The sequence below is a fragment of the Somniosus microcephalus genome, chromosome 4, assembly GCF_052327205.1.
Source record: "Somniosus microcephalus isolate GS21.2 chromosome 4, FLI_Smic_1.0, whole genome shotgun sequence".
NCBI lineage: Eukaryota > Metazoa > Chordata > Chondrichthyes > Squaliformes > Somniosidae > Somniosus > Somniosus microcephalus.
This window is the reverse complement of record NC_140990.1, coordinates 323,338,049-323,353,597: the sequence shown is the minus strand read 5'-3', so window position 1 is coordinate 323,353,597 and position 15,549 is coordinate 323,338,049. Positions and strand designations below refer to the sequence as shown.

Here is a 15,549-nt window from a genome sequence, read left to right as displayed (position 1 = left end):
TTTGTACCTTTCTGTACTTTTCCTTATTGATTTTTTTTCTGTCAGTGGATTTTTTGTTTCCAGATCGGCATACACGTGCAATGTGTCCCATCTTTCCGCATTGCCTGCATGCTTTGTCCTTGAACCAGCAGTCCCTCTGGTCATGGGTGGATCTGCTGCAGCGATAACATCTCTCAACCCCGTGTCATTTCATGGGTGCCGAAGTCCTGTGGCTTTTGCTGTATCTCTGCAGCTCCTCTTGCTGCTGCTTCGTATGATACAGCCACACTGAAAGCCTTGTCCAGTGTTAAATCTTTTTCAGAAAGTAGCCTTTTCTGTGTTCCTTCACTTAGGAGACCGCAGACGAATTTGTCTCGAAGAGAATCTGCCAGTCCTGCTCCGAATTGGCAGTGCTTTGACAGCTTCCTTAATTCGGTGAGGTAATCAGCGTTACTTTCATTCTTGTGCTGATTCCTCCTGAAGAATTTGAATCGTTCCGCTATCAGCAGCGGTGCTGGGTTTAAGTGCTCCTGTAGGGTATCAACAATCTCCTTAAAATTCTTGTCCATCGGTTTGGCTGGAGTGATTAAGTTCCGTAACAGCCCGTATGTCCTTGCGCCCATTAGATTTAGAAGTACCGATGCCTTTTTATCATCCTCTATTTCATTTGCTGTGCAATATACCTCCACTCTTTCCACATATGTGGTCCAATCCTCTACAGCACTATCGAAAGCAGTAATATTGCCAGTCTTAGGCATCCTGAAAAAAAAAGGTGCCTCCCGCGCTTTCCTTTCTTCCCTGCCGAGAAAAAAATGGCGCCTCCCGCACTTTCCCGCCGCTGTCGCTGCTGACAACACTGTTCTCCGCGGTTTTTATTTATACAGATATTTTTACTAGTCGGAGACTCGTTCCCGCCGGACTCTCTGGGACTTTTCCCTCCCTCTGCTTGGTCCGAACGCCGACCTGCTTTGCAGAGCTGGCCATCCCCCGAGTGCTCCACCCTTCGTCTCTGTTTGCCTCCGCCTTCGCTGCTCGGCCCCGCTGCAGAGCCAGCCGATCAAGCCCCAGCCCGCCGTCCAGGAAGGATTATTGCAGTACCTGCCACCAGCCCGGCTAGCTGGTGAAACCACAGTTTTTTTCTTTTTTTTTCTTCGACCTTCGTCTGAGGAATCGATCTCCTTGAGGTGCTGCCGAATTGCAGGTAAGTCCGTTTCCAATTCGTCACCACTGTTGTATCCGTGTGTTAATGGAGACACGGAATGCAGGAGTTGGTTTAACAGGTGTTTACTGGACAAAGTCTGGAGGTGAACTAAAAGATACAAGACACTATACAGGCTTATATAGCCCGAGTGGCCACTACCGGCATTACAGTACACAGGGGCTCTTAAAGGCACATACACCACAGGTCTGGTGTACACTCATTGACTGGGTCTGGTGTACACTCATTGACTGGGTCTGGTGTACACTCATTGACTGGGTCTGGTGTACACTCATTGACGGGGTCTGGTATACACTCATTTACTGGGTCTGGTATACACTCATTGATTAGGTCTGGTATACACTAATTGACTGGGTCTGGTATACACTCATTGACTGGGTCTGGTGTACACTCATCGACTGGGTCTGGTGTACACTCATTGACTGTGTCTGGTGTACACTCATTGACTGTGTCTGGTGTACACTCATTGACTGTGTCTGGTGTACACTCATTGACTGTGTCTGGTGTACACTCATTGACTGGGTCTGGTGTACACTCATTGACTGGGTCTGGTGTACACTCATTGACTGGGTCTGGTGTACACTCATTGACTGGGTCTGGTGTACACTCATTGACTGGGTCTGGTGTACACTCATTGACTGGGTCTAGTACACACTCATTGACTGGGTCTGTTACACACTCATTTACTGGGTCTAGTACACACTCATTGACTGGGTCTGGTATACACTCATTGACTGGGTCTGGTGTACACTGTGTTGACTGATACTGCACTATCTCATCATTTCCACCTTTCTGACGAAAGGTCTTCGACCTGAAACGTCAACTCTGTTTCTATCTCCACAGATGTTGCCTGACCTGCTGAGTAATTCCTGCATTTTCTGTGTTTTTTTCAGATTTATAGCCCCCACAGTATTTTGCTTTTGTATTTCCAATTTTCTGTTGCTATATTTCAGGGTCGTGAAAGAACCAGATTCTTCTCTTTCTTCTACATGTCCATTAATGCAGGAAGCTTACTTTCAACCATCGTCACTCCCATACTGAGAGGTCAGTGCAGGTTTGCAATTCTGTATCTGCAAGAATATTGTAATGTATTAGCACATGGTCTGTCACATGGTTTGTCACATGGTTTAGTATGAGCATGCTCACTTCGCTCTGGCCTCGTAAAGCAAGCACATGGACTAGCAACTCATCATGTCTCTGCCATTCATTTGTTCTGCACACATATATTACATTTTGGCGACGAGAATGGGATCCCAAAGCTATTTTTAGGGATCATGGAAGCACACAGTGTTCAACCTTAGAGTAGAAAAGTTTATGGTACACTGGTAGCGTGCTGAGACACTTCGACAGGATTTGGGTAATCATGGCCGCGCCTATGGGATTCATCAGAAGCCTTGGCCTGTATGACTGAGCTCACGAACCATTCAGTTCTTACATTGAGCGGATGGAGACAATTTTTAGGGCCAATAACATTATTGAGACCGAAGGTGCAGATGAGAAAGTTCAAGCGCAAAATAAAGTAATTCGTGAATGGAAGAAAGCAATTTTTCTAATGGAGATCGGGCCAGATGTCTACAGAACGTTGACAAACCCCCCTCGCACCAGGGAAAGCGAAGGATGTGTCATTTGAAGACATTGTCGAGAAACTCGAGGACCATTTTGATCCAGAACCGTTAGAAATAGCAGAGAGCTATTAGTTTGGTACCAGAAACCAAAAACAAAGTGAAGCCATCAGTGAGTACATTGTAGCTCTTAAAAACCTGTCTCTGCATTTTAACTTCGGCACATTGTTGGAATGTGCGTTGCGAGATAAGTTTGTTTGTGGACTGGTGGATGAGCGCACACAGTCCAAGTTACTGAACACTCCAAATCTAACATTTGACATAGCATGCAAAATTGCCCTATATATGGAGATGGCATCTAAGAATGCTAGGGAGCTCCGTCCAACTCAAGTGACTAGTGCAGCTGAGGTCTACAGTCACAAAGCCACCGCCAAACCTAAAGCTGTGAGACCGAATCAAAAGAATGTCAGTGAGAACAGTTCAGTGAATTGTTATCGCTGCAGTGGGAATTACTCACCACAGTCCTGCCAATACAGAAATGTGAAGTGTTTTCACTGCCAGAAGCAAGGCCATATTCCAACAGCTCGCAGAGCTCGATCTGAAGTAGGAAGTAAGAACCATTCTAGTGGCAATGCAAAGCAGCGAAAACAAAAGGGATGAATTCACAATATTAAAGTGAACACACCTGATGTTGAAGGACTAGGCATCTACAGTATCTATGCCACTAGCGGCAACAGCAGCAGTCGTGAGAAAGACTTCCATACAAAACTTTTGATCAGTGAGCAATATATTGATTTGTGTATCGCAGCGGCGGACTGCTCTATCATGAGTAAGGACACATATGAGAGTAAGTTTAATTAAATACCACTTGCAAAGAGTACCATAGAGTTAAAAACCTACTCCGGAGAAATCCTAGAGACATGCGGACAAATTGAATGTACAGTTCAACACAATGGCCAGTCAGTAAAGCTGCCTATTTTTGTAGCGAGCTACAACATACCAACTCTCATGGGCAAAGACTGGTTGAGAAAGTTCAAATTAGACTGGAAAAACATCTTCAGTGTAGATGCTTCAAAGAAGCGACTCGACACAGTGCTGAAGAAGTACGAAAGCCTGTTCACAGACAGTTCTGAGGGCATCACTGGGTATGATGCGCATATCCGCATCAAGTCCAATATGAAGCCTGTCTATTGTAAGGCAAGGCTGGTCCCCTATGCGTTGAAAAGTCAGGTGTAAGAAGAGCTAGAAAAACTGAGAGAGAACGGAGTGCTCGTAAAAACTGACAAAAGTGAATGGGCTACCCTAATTGTGATAGTGCCCAGAGCAGGCAAACTGTACACTTGTGCAGAGACTACAAAGTTACTATCAACCAAGCAGTTGACGATGAGCAGCACCCGTTACCTACATCACAAGATTTGTATGCAGCACTCTCTGGGTCAGAGGTTTTCTCCAAGCTTGACCTGTCGCACACTTCCGCTCAGCTGAATGTTGACAAAGAGAGTCAACAGTATCTCACTATAAACACACACAGGGACTGTACTCATACACCAAGCTGCCATATGGTGTAAAGTCTTCCCCCAAAATCCTCCAGGCTACGATGGATAAGATTTTGCAAGGAGTTCCAAATTGCTTATGCAATCAAGACAATGTGCTGACCGCAACAAGCAGCGAGGAAGAAAATCTAGAAGTGTTTAATTTAGTGCTTCAAAGGTTGAATGCCCGCAATGTCAAATTGGAACGGAACAAATATGCTTTTGTGCAGCCCGAGGTTGTGTACTTTGGCTGAAAGTTGATGCAAATGGCTTGCAACCAATCAAGCAAAAGGTTGATGCTGTCATCAATGCTCCAAAGCCACAGAACGTGTCTGAGTTAAGGTCTTTCCTTGGAATGGTCCAGTACTACGCACGTTTCTTACCTGAGTTAGCGACCATGTTAGCTCCATTGCACGAGCTCCTCAAGAAGGATGTCCAGTGGAAGTGGACAAAAGTGCATCAGGAAGCTTACGACACTTGTAAGAGAAGTCTCTCTAGCGATGCTCTACTTGTGCACTATGACACAGAGCGTGAGCCTAAGTTAGCGTGTGATGCTTCTAGCCATGGTGTGGGAGCAGTCATAAGCCATGTAATGGATGACGGCCAAGAGAAACCAATCGTGTTCGCATCGCGAACCCTCGCAAAGAGCGAAAGAAACTACGTGTAAATTGAAAAGGAAGCACTCGCTATAGTGTTTGGAATCAAGAAATTCCAACAGTTCCTGATCGGCAGAACGTTTACCCTGATAACCGATCACAAACCACTCCTAGCAATATTGGGGCCCAAATCTGCCATCCCTGCAATGGCCGCATCAAGAATGCAACGTTGGGCAGTGTTGTTGTCACAATATGACTACACGATTGAATATCACACTTCAAAGGAGAACGCAATCGCAGTGCTTTGTCCAGGTTGCCACATGAAGACTCATGTGTTGGGAGTGAAGGTGAGATTTTTACGCTAGGTGCAGTTAGCAAAGACTTTCTCATGAATGCAACCGAGATTGCAGATGAGACTCAGAAGAACTCAGTACTGAAAAGAGTGTATGAAAATACCTTGAATGGATGGACTGATCAGTGTCTGGACACAGAATTGAAACCATTCCATAACCGTCGTACTGAATTGTCTTGTGAGCAAGGTTGTATCAAGTGGGGAACCAGAGTGGTGGTACCTACTTTGTTGAGTTCGGAATGAAAACAACACAACCCGAAAACTCGTTCAACTCCGAAACCTTCTTTAAGGAGATCAGGAAGGCTCCGCAAACCTGTTATTAAACTGGATTTGTAGTTCATTAAAAGAAAAGCCAGGAGTTTTTGTTATGTGGTACATGTAATGCTGGGAAAGGTGGGACCATAGTTTTGTTGTGTTTGAGAGGGGAATATGTTTTTTAAGGGGGAAAGCAGTGTAATGTATTATCACATGGTGTGTCACATGGTTTAGAATGAGCATGCTCAGTTTGCTCTGGCCTAATAAATCAAGCACATGGACTAGCAGCTCATCGTGTCTCTGTCCTTCATTTGTTCTACCCACATGTATTACAAATATCATTTGATGTTTGATATGTTTTCTCTTGATTGTCCAGTGGTTGTGAGATGTCATTTGTTGCCCTTGTTGGGATCTGTAGTAATCTACACAAGACAAGACTCGCTCCTTAACCACTTCCAATTTTCAACACTTGTCTCACTTCCTATTTTGTAGTCGAGGTGACTCATGCTGGGAGATCGTCATGGGGTTAACGATTGTCAGTAGTCCTCCAGGACCTTCGCCAATTAGCCATTTCTGCGGCCTGGATGAGTCCGTGTTCCACATTTCCACAGAGTCTGAGAGGTTGCAGCCCCTCGTCCACTTTTTGAAGGGGGCTGCCCCTCAATTTTCTGCCTGCACTTCAGTCCCACGCTCCTGATCTTTGGCCACCCGGTGCGGAGAGGAGCGGGTGAGTCGGAGGACCTGCTCATCGGGCCTGGCCTAGGTAGCCATCCGCAGGTCCAGACAGCTCACGGTCGAGGGGGGGTCGTTCGGCCCGACGGCCTGCCTCTCTTCCGTGGCTAGGTTCGCGCCCGGCTGTCCGTGGAGAGGGAGCGGGCGATGTCCGCCAGTACACTTGAGGCTTTCCGCGACCGGTGGGGCCTAGAGGGCATCGTCGACACCAGGAACCACACTTCAAATTAATTTGTTAAATTTCCTTTAATTTACTTAGGGGGAAAAATTGGGTCGCGCCCCCTTTGGGGCGCTAACTTCGCCGGGGTGCTACTTTTAGAAATAAATAGTGCCCCTGTACCCAAAATTCACCGGTAGCACCCCAACAGGGAGGTGGGGCACATTGGGAGCGCTACTGGTACCCCGCGGGGCTGCACAGAAGGCCGGGGATGGCAGGTGGCCAGCAACAAAAATGGCCGCCCGGCACCTCCCTTTTAATTTGCGGCGCCCCGGCCCTGTCAGACATAGCGTCCGGTGGTAAGTATGGGGGCGCTACCGAAGATCGCCGGAGGCGCAGCGCCGCGGGGCGCTAACGGTTACCGCTGCTGCTGACCTCCCGCTGAATTTCGGGGGAGGCGTTGGCGGCGCCGCGCCCAGGCGCTAGTTGCTTTGTGCCCCGTTAGCGCCCTCGGGAGGCGCAAATCAACCGAATTTTTCCCCCTTAGAATTTACAGTTTATTGTTGGTACCCTTTTAAAAAGGGGGGGGAGGGCGCACTTGTTAAATCATTGATGACAATTATCATCCTAATTGGCATTATAAAAGAGTTAACCAAGTCGCCATTTTCTATGAGCAAAGCTATTTTATCAGGAGGACATCACAATTCAGACCAATCCTGACCTCACCCAGCATCCACACATTCCAGCAGGCGCCTCCAGATAGTAATCAGGAACGGGGACATTGATTGATGTTTGCCCAACTGAGCCTAGACGCCAGTTGAACTTTTTTCACCCAGAGGGCGGTGGGGCGTCTGGAACTCACGGCCTGAAAGGGTGGTAGAGGCAGAAACCATCATCACATTTAAAAAGTACTTGGATATGTGCTTGAAGTGCTGTAACCTACAGGGCTACGGACCAGGGTGCTGGAAAGTGGGATTAGGCGCGATAGCACAGACATGATGGGCCGAATGGTCTCCTTCTGTGCCATAAGCATCTATGATTCTATGGGCGAGTAATTCATATAGTTACCGCCACCTGTTAGCGCCAGCGATTCGTGAAAAAATGGTGGCCGCCGCTCTTGTGCCAGCTGGAGGCGGTCCCTGCGGCAGCCTCCATATTCGTGGGCCCCTTTAAAAACAAATGGCAGCATGGTGACATCAGTCGGCGTGCAACACTAACTTAACGTCACCTAAGCGAACTTCGACCCTAGCGCTCAATTCAACGCTGGGCCCTAAGCACGCTAGGTTATCATCAATCGGGTAAGTTTGAATTGAAGGGTTTGGCCGTGGTATTTTGGATTTTATTGAAGTGGTGGCTTGTTTTGGGAGTGCTGCTGGATGCTTGCAAGGGCTCGGATGGCAAGTGAATGCCTTTGAGAAGACAGAACATGCTGCGACTACTCAGCAGGTCACGCTGCATCCGTGGAGTTCATGTCTCAGGTTGACATGTTGCCTGACCAACTGAGTATCTGCAGCATCTTATGCTGTCATTTCACATTTACAGCATCTGCTAGCAGAGGGAAGAGGAAGATGCAGGAGAGGAGGGATCAGGTGGAAGGATGCATCCCGGACAACCCCTTTGTGGCCGGGATATCAGGGATGGAATCACCCGCCTGTGGTCCCACTGACTGGGCAAGCTACCTCTTCGTGTTGACCCACTGGCTGGGCAGGCTGCATTTCTTGGGTGTGTGAAATGAGGAAGGCACAAGGGTAGAGTTGTGCTGACGGGCGGGCAGGAAACCTAAAGGTGCATGCAGAAGGGGATAACGTACAAGGATACCCGCATCTTGCATCCTTTCATCCCCGCTGCTGGCCAAGGGCTCAGCCATGCCCCTGCAAAGAATGGCCTGCACTGTCTCCTCCAAGGGGGTGAGGTGAGGCTAGGAATAGGAGATGTGCCTCATCATTGGTGCAGATTGCTGGTAGGTGAGTGATTGAGGTTCGTGCATTGAGCAGTGTGTGAGGCTAGTGGTGCAGTTGGTAGGTGACGGCTTTTGACGATGCATTCACTGACCTTGACCAGTGGTCTGAGGTCATGAAGCTTTTTTGGGCACTGGAGCCAGGTGGTGGGGGCAACACTGCTGGCAGTGACGGCCTCAGTGATGTATTCCCACATCGTTCTTTCTAGAGGGCCTCCTGGCCCCTGTGGGTAGAGGGCCAGTCTTGCAATGTTGACCCCCTGCTCAAAGCTGGAGTGCTGCGTGCGAGACCCTGGGTGCCCCTTCCCTGGCTTACCGAGCCATTTGTGTTAGTGCTGAGGCAGATTTCCCATTTGTTCAGTTTAGGAAAGTAATTCAGCTTTAAGAGCTGAATAAGCACATTTGGAGCTTTTAAATATTGAATATTTGTAAAAAGACAGAAAGGGCTGAAAATTGTATTGAATCAGTGCATTTTACGTTGTCTTGCTTCAATGTGCATGGCCCCTTTAAATTTCAGAGCTCCTCACTGCCCACAATGCATTGCGAGCTTCAGAGCCTCACACACAGACGCTCGGGGAAGCAGCATCGCCGCACAAGGAATACAAATTTGTCCCGGATCCCTCGTACAACTCCACCAGGACGGCGTTGCGCCTAAGGTTAGCGCTGTGCCACCTACCTCCATGCCACCCACACCAATTTAGGTCGGTTAGCGCTGCGGCCGTTGGCGGTGACACCGACTGCTTTGCTGGCGATCACCAATTCTGCCCCCCCCCCCACCCCCACCCTTGAGTACGTCAACTGTTAATTCACTTAGCTTTTTACATGACGCGAAGGTAGAGGAGAACCTTCTCTGTTTGGGCACCTCGTTCATTCATCGCTCGCTGGTCGGATAGTAATTGTGTTTGGACGCTATCATGGTAATGCAGTGTATCCACCCTCTTTGACATTGCCTTGTTGTGTTTTTCAGCCGACGTGCAGTGCTTTGACGGCGACTGTTATGCCCTTGCCTTTAGTGTTCCTGCCGCACTGATGATAATTGCATTAGGTAAGCCACAATTCCACCCTCAGCAAGTCTTTCTTGGTTGCAGTCTGCGCTGCTGTGGGATAATCCAACACTCCCCCCTTTTGTTTTTGTATGCAACGTCAAGTACTTTAGTGGTAGTTGAAGCACAGGGTAAACGCAGAGTAAAGTCTGCACCAATAACATGCCTCCATCCCAACCTCAAAACTACATGTATGGACTGGCATGACAGATGTTTTAATGGTCTCTGTGATTTACAATTTGTGCCAATGTAGGGGTAATTTTGTGCCGAGGACTCTGATTTACTTTCGTTCATTCTCGGGATGTGGACATCGCTGGCAATGCCAGCACTTATTGCCCAACCCTTAGTTTCCCTTGAGAAGGTGGTGGTGGGCCGCATTCTTGAACGGCTGCCATCAGTGTGGTGAATGTACTTCTCCAAAGCTATTAGGTAGTTCAAAAAATAAATCATTCTTAAGAACATAGCAACAGGAATAGATCATCCAGCTCCTCGAGCCTGCTCCGCCATTCAATTAGGTCATGGCTGATCTGTATCTTAACTCCATCTACCTGACTTGGTTCCGTAACCCTTATTACCCTTGCCTATCAAAAATCTCCGTTTTTAATTTTTCAATTGACCCCCCAGTATCAACAGCTTTTTGGGGGACAGAGTTCCAGGATTCTTGGGATATGAGCAAGGCCAGCATTTATTGCCCAATCCGTAGTTGCCCTTGAGAAGGTGGTGGTGAGCCGCCTTCTTGAACCGCTGCAGTCCGTGTGTTGAAGGTACTCCCACAGTGCTGTTAGGGAGGGAGTTCCAGGATTTTGACCCAGCGACGATGAAGGAACGGCCGATATATTTGCAAGTCAGGATGGTGTGTGACTTGGAGGGGAACTTGGAGGTGATGGTGTTCCCATGTGCCTGCTGCCCTTACCCTTCTAGGTAGTGGCGGTCGTTGGTTTGGGAGGTTGTCACTGAGTTCAACACGCTAGGTGCCCCACATTCCCACTTGGAAGAGTAAGAGTGGTGGCAAGGGACCCTTTGAATGCAGAGATGAAGAACAAGGAAAGAAATTGCTGTGGAAATGTGAACATTAATTTGATTATTTTTCTCTTTTATTTAGTTGTGTTCATATCCGGAAGTAGGATATACAAAAATCTTCCGCCACAGGGAAATATATTGCTTGAAGTTTGTAGATGTGTTGGGGTGAGTGCCGAGGGAATGATTTAGAGATCATCCTTATAGTTAATTCACATTCCCAAATATGACTTCACTTTTAGAAGCTATTTATTTTACTTATAATACTACTGCTGAACAGGTGATATATGGATATTGGTATACCAACTCTTAGAATCATAGAATAGAACAACACAGAAGGAGGCCATTCGGCCCATCAAGTCTGTGCTGGCTCTTTCCCCATGTCCCTTGGGCCACAAAAGGATATTAATTGATCCTCTGTCCCCCCGCTCTCCTCAAGTCCCATAGAGAGTTTCCAATGGCAGGATTAAGAACATAAGAAATAGGAGCAGGAGTCGGCCATACGGCCCCTCAAGCCTGCTCCGCCATTCAGTTATATCATGGCTGATCTTTGACCTCAACTCCTCTTTCCTGCACTATCCCCATATCCCTTGATTCCCTAAGGGGGCGATTTTCCCACTGGAGGCGAGATGGAGGTGGGTTTCAGTTTGGGTGGGTTTGAAACCCGCCTCCACTGATAGGTTTCAAAAATTTGTGATTTTCCCATGATTGGCCACTTGATTTCGGAGGTGTGGGATGCCCTCGCTCAATTAGTGTTTTGGGACTGAAACTCGCCTCTGTTGACAGCACTTTTCCAGTCTGATTTTATGGCTTCTTGCTCCCTTGGTTTATTCCACAGCATTTCTGTGTCTCCTGCACCACCTCCAACATCTTTTGAGAAAACACTATGTCCAATTCCAAGGCAAGGGCCTACCCGAGGCTCTCAGATGAGGCACTGCAAATGTTGTTGGAGGGGGTGACAGCGAGCATGGAGGGGGTGACAGCGAGCATGGAGGTGCTCTTCCACTCATCTCGGAGGAAGAGGCCTGCCAAAGAAACCAAGGCTGTGTGGGTACAGTTGGCAAGGGATATAACCTCCAGATCTGTGTGCAGATTGGGAGACTGTTTCTGTGTATTGATGAAATGCCATCCCTGTTGGAAAGCATTAAAATGATTTGAAGCCAAAATGTTGGTGTTATGCCATCTGTTCTTTCGCCTTAGGCAGCTCCACATTCTGGGCTCCGCCACACTTGCGTTGTCAGGTTGGTGGCCTGAGTGAAAGGAGGCCAGAGAGTCATGTCCATTGTCAATGATGCCCTAGGATGGAGCCAAGGACATGTGCCAACTTGGGCAACCTATGCAAATCTGGCCAGGATAAGTTCATCCCTTGCATCCCGAGCAGCCATGTGCTCACGTGCTGCCGCTGGTCGATACACCGGCGCTCTGACCTCCTCCTCCTCCTCCTCCTCCTCCTCCTCCTCATCCTCACCCGAGGTCCATGCAGAAGAAAATGAATGGTTCCCATGCTGCTTGTAGATGCCTCCTTTGGGGAAGCGCTCATTGCAAGCGGGGAGAGGGTCTTCCAAGGAGGTTCCACAGTTGATGGAGTCAAGCTGCAGCACCTCCAACTTTGGAAGGCCTTCTAAAAGTGCTCAGAGACCTTTTAAAGCCAAGGTCTGGCACTTGCAAGTAATCCTTGCTGCAATAACCTGGACCTGCAGCAGTGAGGAGGCCACCCACGAGTCAACCCGTCGGATTTAACTGGCGTGGCTCAGGAGGTGCGTGGATCACGCCAGAAAGCTGGAAAAATCACGAGGGCCTCTCAAAATAGGCTTAGAAGCCCTTAACGAGCATTTAAGGATCTTTAATAGCGCAATGGCCAGCTGGAGGCGGGAGCATTTCCCGACCTCCAAAACCAGCACCGAAAAATCCCACGGAGGCGGGTTGGAGGCGGGTTCTGATCCCGACCTCTTTGAATCTGATTTTCCCGCCTCCAAACCCGTCTCCTTTGACGTCAGAAAATTGCCCCCTAAGTGTACAAAAATCTATCGATTTCAGCCTTGAATATACTCAACGACTGAGCCTCCACAGCCCTCTGGGGTAGAGAATTCCAAAGATTCACAACCCACTGAGTGAAGACATTTCTCCTCATCTCAGTCCTAAATGGCTGACCCCTTATCCTGAGACTGTGACCCTGGTTCTAGACTCTCTAGCCAGGGGAAACAGCATCTCAGCATCTACCCTGTCAATCCCCCTCAGAATCTGATATGTTTCAATAAGATCACCTCTCATTCTTCTAAAACTCCTGAAAGTATAGGCCCAAACTACTCAATCTCTCATCCTAGGACAATCCTCTCATCCCAGAAATCAATCTAGAGGGTCATGCTCATTGGGCCTTATCCTGTTCCTAAGAATTCTTATGTCATAGAGTCATAACGACACAGAGCAATCTCTAGAGCAATCCAGTCAGTCCCATTCCCTCGCTCTATCCCAGTAGCCCTGCAAGTTTATTTCCCTCAAGTGCCTACCCAGTCTCACCTTGAAAACATTGAGGGGGAGAAATTCGGTATCGCCCTGTTTGGGGCGCAATTATCGGCCGGGTGCAAAGTTTAGCGCCTGGAGCTAATTATCGCCTCTGACTGCAAACTTGGCTTTTATCGCCCCTGGAGGTGATTGGAGCACTAAATCAGGCGCTACACACCTGTCTTAAGGTGCAAAGGCCGAGGAGTGAGGCGCTAACTCAGAGCGCGGGTGAAGCTCATGTGATGTCAGTCAGCAATGGAACACAGACACACTGGCACTGGCCAGTTCTTAAAGGGGAGGGTCGATCTTGCTCTCAATCCACACCCTGCTCATTGCAGCCTTGAATCTCGGCCTGGAGAGACCTGTACATCAGATCTGCTGGAAAGAACAATGGAGAGGCCCAGGGAAAGAGCTCAGAGTGCAGCCCCCACAGTCTCTTATAAATCGATGCAAGGAAGGTCAAATCAAAATGAACCTGCAAAGTGCTGCTCAATACCTAAAACTCCTGCACACAGCGTTGAATCTCTCCAGAAGTCTCTCTCTCTCTCTCAGAATGCGTGGTGCAAAAATGTCGCTGACAAAAAAAGGCAGGAAGTAGTCGCCTTTAAATAGCGCTCCCCCAGTCCCTTCCTGACTGCAAAACGCTCCCCTCAACCTGTCGTTGCTAGCGGTAGGCGGTAAGGCAGGGGGCGCCACTCAATATCCAGTCCGGGGCGTTGCACGCTTGACTGACGTCATGATCTGCAGGCGCAGGAGATCGTGGCGATAGTGTTTAGCGCCGCTGCAAAATGTCTGGTCAATTTCGCGAGCGGCGCAAACATCGCCATGTCCAGGCGCTAGTTGCTTTGCGCCCCATTAGCGCCCTCTCAGGGCGCTAACGGGAGGCACTAAGCAACCAAATTTTTCCGGCTGAGTGTCTCCACTTCCAACCCTTCCATCGGCAGTGAGTTCCAGGTCCTCACCACTCGCTGCGTAAAAAGGTTTTTGCTCACATCCCCCCTGTATCTCTTGCCCAAAACCTTAAATCTGTGTCCCCTAGTCCTTGTACCATCAACTAGTGGGAACAGCCCTTCCCCGTCTAGCCTATCTAACTTGCCATCATCTTGTACACCTCGATCAAATCACCCCTCAACCTCCTTTGCTCACATGAAAACAAATCCAGCTTCTCCAACCTGTCCTTGTAGCTAAGATACCCCATCCGCAGAACCATTCTGGTAAATCTCCTCTGCACCCTCTCAAGGGCCTTCACATCCTGCCTAAAGTGTGGTGACCAGAACTGGACGCAATACTCCAGTTGTGGCCTAACCAGCGCTTTATAAAGGTTCAGCATAACTTCTCTACTTTTGTACTCAATAGCTCTATTTATGAAGCCCAAGATCCCATATGGTTTGCTACCCACTCTCTCAATATGTCCTGCCACCTTCGGGGACCAATGCACATTAACTCCCAGGTCCCTCTGTCCCTGCACACTCTTTAAAACTGGGCCATTAAGTGTATATTGCCTCTCCCTGTTCCTTCTGCCAAAATGCATCACCTCACACTTCTCTCTATTAAATTCCATCTGCCACTTGTCTGCCCATTCTGTTAGCCTTTCTGTGTCCTGTTGCAGTCGATTGATATCATCATCACTGTTAGCCACACCCCCAAGTTTGGTGTCATCGGCAAATTTAGAAATTCTACTCTGTATTCCAATATCCAGGTCATTTATATATATCAAAAAAAGCATGTGGCCCCAGCACTGACCCTTGGGGAACACCACTGTCTACCATCCTCCAGTCTGAAAAACAGCCATTTACCACAACTCGCTGTTTTCTGCCCTTAAGCCAATTCCTTATTCAAGCTGCCACTGACCCACCTATTCTATGAGCCTCAATTTTATTAATCAGCCTTCTATGTGGTACTTTGTCAAATGCCTTCCTAAAATCCATGTAGACAACATCCATTGCATTCCCTTCATCAATCCTCCCTGTTACTTCATCAAAAAATTCAATTAGATTAGTCAAACAAGATCTGCCTTTTACAAATCTGTGTTGGCTCACCTTAATTAGCTTAAACCTCTCCAAGTGCCTGTTAATTTTTTCCTTGATTATTGTTTCTAAACCTTTACCCACCACTGATGTTAAACTGACCGGCCTGTAGTTACTAGGATTGTCCTTACACCCTTTCTTGAACAGTGGTGCACATTTGCCAATTTTCAATCCTCAGGCACCTCCCCTGCATCTAGGGAAGATTGGAAAATTATGGCAAACCCTTCCGCTATCTCCTCCCCCAATCCCCTGAGCAACCTGAGATGCAAGCCATCTGGACCAGGTGACTTATCCACTCTTAAGTCTACCCAGCCTCTCTAGTACATCCTGTCTATCAATTTTCACCCCTCCCATTGCTTCTACCTTTTCCACTTCTACCGATATTTTGTCAGCATCCACTCCTTAGTAAATACCAATACAAAGTACTCATTGAGTATTCTAGCCTTGCCCTGCACCTCTAAGCATATATCACCTTCTTTGTCCCTAATAGGCCCCACCCTGCCTCTTACTACCCGCTTACTGTTTACATGCCGGTAGAAGATTTTTGGGTTTCCTTTTATGTTAACCGCCATTCCACTCTCATATTCTCTCTTTGTCAATCTTATTTTCATCTTCACTT

General features: G+C 48.0%; 1 protein-coding gene across 1 annotated transcript in view; it reads left to right on the top strand.

The window, feature by feature from the left end:
- The window catches only part of slc15a2 (solute carrier family 15 member 2), a 129,942-nt gene that overhangs the window by 33,954 nt on the left and 80,439 nt on the right, over nucleotides 1-15,549 (top strand). Inside the window, exons 7-9 of the mRNA XM_085986848.1 lie at nucleotides 2,152-2,242; nucleotides 9,309-9,386; nucleotides 10,487-10,569. Of these exons, the coding sequence (XP_085842974.1) occupies nucleotides 2,152-2,242; nucleotides 9,309-9,386; nucleotides 10,487-10,569 (252 nt within the window). The remainder of the gene's footprint in view (nucleotides 1-2,151; nucleotides 2,243-9,308; nucleotides 9,387-10,486; nucleotides 10,570-15,549) is intronic.